The sequence below is a fragment of the Cariama cristata genome, unplaced genomic scaffold, assembly GCF_000690535.1.
Source record: "Cariama cristata isolate BGI_N322 unplaced genomic scaffold, ASM69053v1 scaffold1468, whole genome shotgun sequence".
NCBI classification, from domain to species: domain Eukaryota; kingdom Metazoa; phylum Chordata; class Aves; order Cariamiformes; family Cariamidae; genus Cariama; species Cariama cristata.
Genome location: NW_009629247.1, coordinates 13,315 through 24,764, shown reverse-complemented (window position 1 = coordinate 24,764; position 11,450 = coordinate 13,315). Strand labels below are relative to the sequence as shown.

General features: G+C 47.2%; 1 protein-coding gene across 1 annotated transcript in view; it reads left to right on the top strand.

Annotated features, from left to right (window-relative positions):
• Positions 1-11,450, top strand: part of LOC104165441 (excitatory amino acid transporter 4-like) — a 21,081-nt gene that overhangs the window by 1,865 nt on the left and 7,766 nt on the right. The window contains exons 2-4 of the mRNA XM_009705080.1: positions 9,089-9,341; positions 10,213-10,350; positions 11,147-11,351. Coding sequence (XP_009703382.1) covers positions 9,128-9,341; positions 10,213-10,350; positions 11,147-11,351 — 557 coding nt within the window. The 5' untranslated portion in view covers positions 9,089-9,127. The remainder of the gene's footprint in view (positions 1-9,088; positions 9,342-10,212; positions 10,351-11,146; positions 11,352-11,450) is intronic.

Genomic DNA, 11,450 nt, shown 5'->3' with positions numbered 1-11,450 from the left:
TTGGAGGCTGGTAAACCTGGGAGAGACTTTGCGGTGGGCATTTCTAATTCGGCTGACTCCTGTCAGTCCCAGGAGTAAAACTGACTAATTGGATTAACCCCTTGTGTGTTCTTCTACGCAGACATTAGCAATAGTTGGACAACGATGTAAAGCAGCAGCATTTCACTCATTGTCTCCCATCCATTTGTTCTGAGTAGTGACAACTGGGTTTGTCCCAGCCGAGAGCCCAAACCCTCTGGAGACTGCAGCTCTCCTCTGCTGTGTTGGCCACATAGTTTTTTGCCTTCCTTGGGGTTGGTTATGCGGTAATCGGCTGACATCTCTTGGACACGTTAACCATCAGAAAGCCATGCCAGTGCGCTGTACGTAGGCAGAGGGAGCAGGGCATGGGCTGACTGCTGATGCTCTGCCTCATGAGAGAACAAAGTGCAGGGTAAGAAGGCAGATAAAGTCTTCACTCGAACTTTTCGTTTACTTTCTCCAACCCCCCACACCATGGCAAGAGTGCCCTGAATGCCATATCCTGCCAGTGACCAGGACCTTCCTTGTCCCAGAAAAGTATCTCAGAGCAGATCCACTTGACTGATAGCTCCCTCTCTGCCGAGACACCCCAAGATACTCATGATCTATCCAATAGCCACAAACAGTACTTGGCCGTTTCCAAGAAGTAGCATTTTCTTGTTTATCTTTCAGTGTGGTGCAAGAGTGCTGTGCAGGAGTTAGAGGGTGAGAGAAGAGTGGGGAACCAGACCGTGGCCCTGTACTAATTATATGTGTAAATCAGCTCCAGGACACTGCTAGGGATGGGATGTGTCAGCGCTGTCTGAAAAGTCCTGTAAAGCCTTGTCTCACAGTACATCAGCAGAAGATGGAGGGATCATAGCATGGCTGAGGTTGGCAGGGACCTCTGGAGGTCATCTAGTCCAACCCCGCCTGCTCAAACCAGAGTCAACCACAGCTGGTTGCTCAGGACCGTGTCCAGTCAGCTTTTGAGTATCTCCAAGGATGGAGACCCCACAACATCCCCGGGCAACCTGTGTCAGTGTTCAGTCTGCATTACAGTTAAAAAGACTTTCCTTATGCTTAAGAAGAATTTCATGGTACTTCAGTTTGTGTTCACCACCTCTCATCCAGCCACTGGGAAACACTGAGAAAGGTCTGGCACTGTCTTCTTTACACCCTCCCTTCAGGTATACATCGATAAGATCTCCCCAAGCCTTTTCTCCTCTAGGCTGAACAGTCCTAGCTCTCTCAGCCTTTCCTGATGAGAGACACTCCCATCCCTTCATTATCTTCATTGGACCCTCTCCAGTGTCTCCATGTCTGTCTTGTACTGAGGAGCTCAGAACTGGACACAGCACTCCAGGTGTGGCCTCACCAGCACTGAGCAGAGGTGAAGGATCACCTCCCTTGGCCTGCTGGCACAAACACAGCAGTTTCTGGACCCTGGTGCTGGTCCCACCTGGGACCTCCAGGGAACTCTGGGGTCCCAGGGGTGACGTACTGGATGGAGGCCCTAAGAAAAAGCTGCACTATTGTTAGTGGTTTGCAAGCATTTAGCTTCATCTGGATCATGTAAAGTAGTCAAATGCATTTTGTCTTCACCTAGCATAGCCTAACCCTGACCGTTGTCTGGACAAAACCAGACCCAAATCTTCTGCAGTTTCCCCTCATGCTCAGAAAGCTCGCAGCCCCATGACCCCAGAGGCTGTTGCATGTGACTGGAGTGAGGGCAGAGCCATGCGCAGGCATACAGTAGATTTATTTCCCATGGGCTTAAATGTAGTTTCTGCTGCTGTTGTGAAAGAGTGCTAAGGCATGCAAAGCTCTGTTTGGACAGTGAGTTTCCCCCGCTGGTTACAAACCTAACAGTGAAATGGGTTCTCTGTGGGCAGCACAAACTCTGTCTGTTCTCCCTGGCAGAAACTCAATGCATTGCTGCTACACAGAACTGACCTTCTCTGGCCAGCACCACTGCCCTGACCTCTCGGGAGCTGTTTTCCACATGGAACTGGACCCTCTCTTATACATCTTCGCCAGCCCTGCAAACATGTCCTCCAGCTCCGCCCCGAAAATCCTGCCCCCCAGGCACAGCCCTACAGACATATAGCATTGGGCACCACACTGCACCAAACACTCCCCAGGTTCAGACACCATTCCCGTAGGGCTCTGCAGGGCTGTCCCTGACACCATCAAACAGGGAGACAGACAGTCTACGTGCCTACCCAGTGCACACACCAGATCCATGGCCCATGAATTCCTGCAGGAAGACTCCCCGTAACCCCTGCTGACAGTCTGACACCTGCACCGTTCAGGAGGAACTTGCTTGTGGGCTCCCACGGGTGCAAACTGCCTCAATACAGAAGTGCAAAATATTTAGCCATGTGAAGAAAAAACTTAAGAAATACTTACAGCCTGCTTCTTGATGCTGTTGTTTGAATAACTGAAGGCAGGAACATTTCAGTGATAGCAGCTTTATAAAAGTCAAACACTGGCTGTTTTTTTTCTGAGGCTCAGCCTGCACAAAAAACAAAGTAAGAAGAAATTGAAGGCTTTCACAGCTGCTTTCTTAGAATCTGAGTTAAATGCAAAATTCCTTCAGCAAACAACTTAAAATTTGCCCCAACAATTTCATTTTTTTCTGTTGTTGTGACACAGCAATATTTAAGATGTGCATGTGGATTCCTGAGTGCTAAAAAAAAAAAGAGTTTTGAGCATTTAATGTTGCAACATGAGAACTGTATTATTCCCCACAAGCGTAATTCATGCCTGAGTACTTTCACTTTATCACAACACAAAATCTGAAATGTCAACCCTACACTCGGAAGGGCCAACTCCAAGTATCTGGCCTCCCAGAAAGCCTGGTCAGGGAGCAGCGTGGGGTCGTAGCTCCCAGGGACCAAGAGCCGAGCACAAGCAGATGGCCAGCAGGACGTAGCCACATGGTGCCGGAGCAAGTCAAGCAGGGCAGGCCTGGGGATGCCACTCATCCTCTCAGAGATGAGTATGCCCCATCATATAGTCATACAAGTATGGTCATCATAAGACCATTTTCTTTTCTGTCCCCTAATTTCTTCCATAATAATTCCTAGCACTGTTTTTCTGCCAGCCCATGTTTTCATGTGGTATTTCCAGTATCTTTTTGAGTCACCAGATTGTACAATTTAGAGTTATTCTTCCTGTGTTTACTGCTTTTCATTTATTCACAGAGCAGTTCATCTTCCAGGTCGCTTCTGAGCAGATGAATAGCTCAGCACTCTGCGCAGTTTCTTATTGGACCTCACAACTGAAAGCTCTCTATTGACAAAAATAGCCACGAAATTCTACCCGTTTTGGTTTTGTCTGTCACCACAAGTGATCATAAGGGCATCTTCCCTTTCATCCCATGATATATCCATTGCTTTAAAAACCTTCATACAGGATATTCGCCAAAAGTTTTTTTAAAAATCTGGTTGATCTGACACTGAGGTTATATCATTACTGATGTGGTTTTTTCTTCAATTAATTAGATGCATTTAAAGATTGCCTTTTAATTCTACTGCTCTCCCTAGCTCTCTGTTTTAACAAACTGGCCTTTTCTCTGGGAAAGGGGCATGGGTAAGGATGTAGGGAGGTGTGTGCCTTTACAGGGTCTGTAGTCAAAGCATACATTCAAGATAATATTTCAAGAAGTTTCTCTGCTGTGTGCAATATTTTACTCTCAGTTTCTAAGTTTGGAGCTGCTTGGTTCCCAGTGCTTCAGGGGATGAGACTCTCCCCACATGCCACCAGGCTGCAGTGGAGCAACGGGTGCAGAGCAGAGAGCTCAGCCCATCTGCCGGGGCTGTTTCATCACTGTCCTTACCACCACAGTGGATGTGCAGACTCGGGTTTGTGCCTAGCATTCCCCATTGTGCAAATGTTAGAAAAACTCACAAACACCCCCACTCAGTAGGTTGTAACATGTGGGTATATTTGCATCCCCTTGTCACAGATCTGAGAAGAGCTAGGATACCCTTTGCAAAAATGAAAGGAGAATGATGTCCTGACATTGCTTATGTCCTTTTTATGATAAAGTGGCATTTAAGGACAAGGGTGCACATGGCGGCCAAACGTATGCTGGCCAAAGATGCTACCACACTTAGCCCTCCAGCGAAACTGCCTCCTGGTGAGTGTGCGGTTTTTTTTTCCCTTCAGCCAGAATTGTATTACCTTCTGTCTTTAAAACATGCTTATGGGAAGGTGCTGCACACTGGATGGTTTCAGCTTTTCTGATGTTGGCTGCTTTAGCAGAGACAAGGCATAAAGAGGAGGGGTGTTCTTCAACGTACAGTACAAGTTGGAACAGATGCATCTCAGTTGATTCTGAGATTTCCTGTTTTCTAGCTCTTTATAGGTCCTTAAGAACTATTGCCCTCCTCCCCCCATGTTGGAAATCTTCTCCCTTTGTAGATGAGAAGATAACCACACAAAAGTCTGCAAAGAGCAAGATAAAAAAACAGAGTGCTAAAGTCTTCCTTCCTCATTTTTTACTTTCACCATCTTCTGACTGATGTCCCTAAAATAGCCAAAATTCCACTGTTTATGTGAAACCTCATTGCCAGCAACTAGGCATTAGTTTTGCAACACTGAACTTTCTTACAAAATATCCTGTGCTTCCTGGTCTAGCCTTAAAGTTACCTCCAAAAATGCTCTCTCAAATATGTCAGTGTTTCTGGCGGAGTGGAGCCTGGAGAAGCAGCCATGAATAGGAGAACCTTCACCAAGAGAGCAAAGCCACCTTCTTCCTCACAGGAAGGAAAATCCAAGCCATTGACAGACCGTTAATCTGCAAAAGTATTTTGATGACTTACTGCAGCAGTCTGAGAACTTACACCTGATGCAATAGAGCATATTTACACAATTTCAGGCCAGCAATGCAGAGGGAATGTGCTGTGGAGGGGGCCGCTGTACTGCAAAATATGCAGATGGAGAAAGGGAGCAAGTCAGCAAGAGGGTGGGGACATCACAGAAGCAAGTTCTGCTGGTCAGTTCCTTCTGTGCAGTAAGTTTTGCTCTGAAAAGGCTGCTGAGCATATGGTGGAACATGGAATCTCATGACTAATCCTGAACTTTCCCGTATCAAAATAGCTATTTGTTTGCACAAAAATATTTTCCAGTGCATGTGGATGGGGAGACATCTGGAGAAAAGAGCAGGTGAGTACCTTTATATGCGTGGGTTCTGCTCCCACCTTCTCTGTACAGGAATTCGTGCTGTTGCTGTGGTATTGTCCAACTCTAAGAAAGGCAAGGTTTGGAGGAGAGGTGAGTCTGCATTTCCATACTCCTGGTTGAGCGCAGGTCTCCTCATGTCACCACAGTGAACGGGAAGGCTGGTTTGTGTGTAGCAAGCCCATGATGGGTGGTTTCAGAGCTGTCAGTGTGACTGTTTTCACTTCACTAAAAAGATGGGAGCTTTGCATGTCAAAGCAAGGTAGCACTTCACCTTACCAAGGTGTGCTGGGTTGTTTGATGAAGAGTGAGTGGTTTGGGAGTAAGAAAGAGTCTTTGGGGTTTGAAACTTTCTTCGGTGGTTCTGTTTTTAGAAGTGATTGCCTTGGGTGGTAATCCATTCTGCTGTAGGAAGTTGTACCGCATCCCTGCTGACTGGAAGCTAGCCAATGTTATTCCAATCTACAAAAAGGGCACGAGGGAAGACCCCGGGAACTACAGACCTGTGAGTCTAACCTCAGTTCCTGGAAAAATTACAGAGAAGATTATACTAAGTACTGTTGAAAGAGATGTAAAGAATAATGCCATCATCAGGCACAGTCAACATGGGTTCACAAAGGGAAAGTCCTGTTTAACTAATTTGACATCCTTCTATGATAAGGTCACTCTCCTTGTGGATGAAGGGAAGGATGTAGTTTTTCTGGATTTTAGTAAGGCTTTTGATACTGTCCCTCACAGCATCCTTCTGGACCTCTTGTCCAACTGCGAGATGAGCAGGTTCATGGTGCGCTGGGTGAAGAACTGGGTGAAGGGCAGAGCTCAAAGGGTTGTAGTGAATGAGGCTACATCTGGCTGGCGACCAGTCACCAGCAGTGTTCCTCAGGGCTCAATCCTAGGGCCAGTCCTGTTCAATATATTTATCAACCATCTGAATGCACCATTAGCAAGTTTGCTGATGATACCAAACTGGGAGGTGCTGTTGACACTCTTTGAGGGACAAGAGGCCTTGCAGAGGGATCTAGATAGATTGGAGCACTGGGCAGTCATCAACAGCATGAAATTGAACAAGAACAAATGTCAGATTCTGCACCTAGGATGGAGTAATGCTGGGCACAAGTATAAATTGGGAAAGAAGTGGCTGGAGAGCAGCCCTGCAGGAAGAGACCTGGGGGTGCTGGTTGGCAGCAGGCTCAACAGGTCCTGTTTGCCAGCAGGCTCAACAGGAGCCAGCAGTGAACCCTGGTAGCCAAGAGGGCAAACCCCATCCTGGGGTGCATCAAACACAGCATGATCAGCTGGTCAAAAGAGGGGATTGTCCTGCTGTGTTTAGCGTTGGTGCGGCCTTACCTGGAGTACTGTGTGCAGCACTGGGCCCCACAATTTAAGAAGGATGTGAAGGTCCTTGAATGTGTCCAGAGGAGGTCAACAAAGCTGGTGAAGGGGTTGGAAGGAATGTCCTATGAGGAGCAGCTAAGGACCTGGGCTTCTGTAGTCTAGAGAGAAGGAGGCTGAGGGGCAACCTCATTGCTCTCCTCTACAGCTTCCTGAGGAGGGGATGTGGAGAGGGAGGCGCTGCTCTCCTCTCCGTGGGATCCAGGAACAGGATGCATGGGAATGGTTCAAAGCTGTGCCAGAGGAGGTTCAGGCTTGACATTAGGAAGCATTTCTTTACCAACAGGGTGTTCAAACACTGAAACAGGCTCCCTCGAGAGGTGGTTGATGTCCCCGTGCCTGTCAGTGTTTGAGAGGCATTTGGACAATGCCCTTACTAACATGCTTTAACTTAGCCCTGAATTGGTCAGGAAGTTGGACTAGATGATCATTGTAGGTCCCTTCCAACTGAAAGAGTCTATTCTATTCTATCCCTCGAGCCACTGTCAGTGCAGACAATTACTTTTCTCCCCATAAGGGCAGTAAGCTCTGGGACAGACTGATGGAAATACTGCAGACAGAAGAAGATAAGATGGATCACAAAAGGGATTCAGTGAGTCTGTGATAGCAAAGGGTGAGATCTGAGAGGTGTCCTTTTCCTTGTAGGGCCAGCGATGCCAGTAACTGGCAAGACGGGAGAATACAAGATGTGTGAAAGTCCTGGCTTATCGGAGCCTGACAGCTAATAATTTTGTTTGTCCAACCCTATATCTGGGAGGCTACCGAATAAGTAATACAAGTCTATTCTGGGGCACAGGGGATTTAATCCATAGTTTCTTAACCTACTGTGGAGTTCAGGAGGCACAGACTTAGTGAACTGAAGGAATATGTGCTTTGCAGTTTCTTTCTCTCATTCATAGCTGTGAAAAGTAGGAGGACTGGCAGTGAAAAGGAGGAAGACAGGCAAAGTTTTCACCCAGTCTGGTGTATATTGGCTCTATCAACAGATAAAAGCAGGGTGGTGTAATAAGAAAGGGAATGTGTGATGAAGCTGGAATCAGTGGACCAAAATCCACAGAATGCTGTTTACTAATCCAAAAGCTTCAGTGACCACAGCAGCACTTCAAGGTTCCTGCAGCAAAAGCCCAGAATCTTTGCCAGTGACCTTCACACAGCTGAGCTCTGGGAAGGCTTAGAGTGACTTGGCTGGGCCACCTCAGGTGTCTCTCCACTGCTCTGAACCTCATGAATGCATTAGCATCTGTGCAAACAAATCCATCAGAATGGAGGTTTTCCTCCATCTGTCTGTTGGAAATGACCTGGCAATGGGGTACCATGAACCAATTCCTCTTTAAGGTGATGTCTTGAATTTGTGATAGGCATTTATCTGGGTCCAAATGGAAGACACTTGATGTGTATTTTATAGAGAATGTAATCCTAGTTGTGATTATTTCTTTGACTTAAATTTAGGATTGCAAATGGAGTAGCTCTTATTTGAATTGCAACACCAAAGAAAGGTCTTTCAGCACCTGCTGATGTGCTAAGGTGACTTTGTTCTTCTTTGATTTCATCTAGCCTTGTATTATCTTTGAAACTCCTGGGAACAAGAATCATTTTCAGACCTTGTATCTGTCAAGGCACAGTGAAGTAGGAAAATGGTACCTGCATAGTCAGGCAATAATCCTCCTAATGATAAGAACTGTTGGATTGCTGGTGCCTTCTAGCACTCCAGAGTGGACTGGTATGCCTGTGTAGTCCTCTTGTTCTTTTATTCTGAGGGATATGGGAATAATAGTAAAAAAATGAACAGTTAAAGAACAGTAGACTGCTCCAGGCCTTGCAGCCAGTAGGTAATGGAGCAGAACCTCTTTGGAGTAGGTTTGATCTCAATCTTAGTATTTTTGAAGACAGAACAGCAGGTTAACCCCATCAGTGGAGTATGACAAGAGATACTACTTGAAAGTCCTGTTGTGCTTCAAAGGAAAGTCAGTAAAGCATTATCCTCAGGGTCCACAGAAGGCAAAGGGATTATGTTTCTTTCTGCAGAAACAGCCAGTGCCGCTCACTGTCATGGGAAAAGCTGTTTTGGTAGGGGCCTGTCCATCTAGGAAGTATGTCAAAAATGTTGTTTGCTGCTTGGTCTTGTTTGGAGCAGTTTGTGTACAGGAACTGGTTTTATTGCAAGGTGACAAAAATTCATTCCTGTCCAAACCGATAAAACTCCTAAGAACAAGCCTGAGTGGCTGTGGAGCCCTTTCTGGCTGCCTAGGCCACCGCAAATGGCTCCTCAGTGCAGGCTGGATGCCACAGAGGCCAGAGCTTCTCCAGACACACTAGAGCAGTCATGACAAGACCCTGGCAGCCCTTTAGATGCCTTGCCTGAGCGTCTGCCCCTTGCAGAGGAGCTCATTAATCAACTCTAAATAAACCTGCTCAAAGACCTAGGGAAATGAATTTAAAATGAGGGCAAGGTGTTGGGTGCTGCAGCTTATGCTTTCCCACCTGTGCTTCTCCCTGCCCAGCATAGGCAGAGCCGTGCCTTGGGGACTGAGCAGCTGTGCTGACCATGAGCGAGCAGAGTCACGTCAACAGCCTGTTCCTCAATGAGGACGCAGCCAAGCGGCTCAATGCCGAGAGCCGGGTGCAGCGCTTCCAGCAGGCAGTGCAGAAGCGGGCAGCGCGGGCCAAGAAGCGGATGCACAGCATCACTGCCGACAGTGCTAAAAGCTTCTTCAGGAGAAATGCCTTCGTCCTCCTCACCATTGCTGCAGTGTTATTAGGTATGGAGCCGGTGGCAACACAGAGCACCATTTATAAATGTGCAGAAAAGTTTGTTTATTCTACAAAGATTTTATTTTAGCTTAATGATTTGGCTGGGGAGGTGAAGCTGATGAGCCGCCAGCTCAAAGTGCTGTGCACATCCGGAGTACCTTTCTGTGCAAGAACAGACCTTGCAGAGGGGGTGTGTGAGGAAGTTCTTATTGACCCTTTCTGGCTGCAGCTTAGGAACAGTCTACAACAGAAAGGGTTTGATGATCCAGCTCTACCAATCCTCATAAAAAATCATCCAGGTTTGTTCAGAGACTTCTTGTGAGTGCAGCTACAGGCACAGGAGCTCTTCAGATTCATCCCGCAGCTTCAGCCTGACAGGACCAGAAGGGGGAAGTGATGCAAAGGGCTGTGGTACAATGCAAACTAAATCGGCCCAGCAGATAGTGGATTGTCCCTAGCTTTTGATCCACGCTATATGTCTAACTCACTGGCTGAACTCAGCTTTAAGAGATGGGTGGACAAAGCCTCTGAGCTGTGTAGTCACACTTAGGTTAGGCTGGGAGATCATATCTCTGGTCACAGCATTTTTCTGTTTATGAGCTTCTTAGGAACAGACCCAAGAGGAGCAGCAGACAGAGCAACAAGGAGATCGATGGTTTAGCATGAGGCTCCTGTGCATACAAATATGTCAGGGGGAGAGAGAGAGCATATAGTAAAAACTGGATCATAGCCTTTTAGAAAAAGGAAAAGCATTTGCTCCTTTGGGGAGAGGCAGAGCTCAAAGGAGGTGAGAAAGAGAAAAGCCACGCTGTAGGACTGAAGGAGAGACCAATGGAGCACACTGTCCCATTTCCATTCTCACCGCTTGCTGATCCACAGGGATCATCCTGGCGTTTTCCCTCCGGCCCTACCAGCTGACCTATCGCCAGATCAAGTACTTCTCCTTCCCCGGCGAGCTGCTGATGCGTATGCTCCAGATGTTGGTTCTTCCTCTCATTGTCTCTAGCTTGATTACAGGTGAGAAGTGCTTTCTACTGCCTTCAGTCAAGACAATAATCAGATGGATGCTAGCTGTTGTTGGAGTACCCCTTTGTGCCCCAGCTGGAGGTGCTTGGATTGGCTTGGCTAGTAGTGACAAGCCTGAACCTTCAGCTGTAGTGAACATGATTCACACTCAAACCCCTGCTGGCTCAGTAGTGGGGAAGAGAAGCAGAAGGCCCTGTGCTTTCACAGAAGACTGGGGATGACACAGTGTTGTGTTTCCAATGCCCAACACTTGAGCACTAACAAGTATTTTATCCTATGTAACATAAAACATCAGCAAGTTTGTTGCCCAAGTCAGCTTCAGTTTTCCTCCAGCCTAGGGAAGGTTAATTTGTTGATCACCAGCTGGAGAGCTTGTTTCATCCAGGTTCTCATAAAAGACATGCTAGCCAGCGAACCTTTCAGACAGTGCAACAAATTGCAAGGCATTCCACCTGCTGAAACATCCCACCATTAGGGACTTAAAGGCCCAATGTACTGGGAGGGGATTATTTCCCTTCTGAGAGCTTTAGGAAGAAATTGCTATATTCCCAAATGCAGCCTAAGACCTACCAATGCTATGCTTCTTCGTAACCACAATCCACATTCTCCCATGTTGACATCACCCTGGAGCTCTCAAGTTTGCCCCTTGTACGCTGTGCTTCCTAGAGACCCCAGCTCCTTATCCATCTCACGCATGTGCCCTGCACACTTTGAATCTTCCTCGGGCTTCCCCCTTCCCTCTAAGACAATAGACCTTCTCACCTTGCCTCTCTGTGTGACTCCCCAGGAATGGCCTCGGTAGATGGCAGAGCCTCAGGGAAGATGGGGATGCGGGCTGTCGTCTACTACATGGTGACCACAATCATAGCAGTCTTCATTGGCATCCTCATGGTGATCATCATCCACCCAGGAAAAGGATCTAAGGACAAGCTTCACCGAGAAGGCAGAATTGAGCAGGTGCAGACCACAGATGCCTTCATGGACTTGGTGAGGTAGGTGAACAAGATGGTCTCATGTTGAGACCATATCAGTGAGATTACATTCCTTCATGGAATGTCCTTTTGAAGTGTCACAGCTTTAGACATACAGTG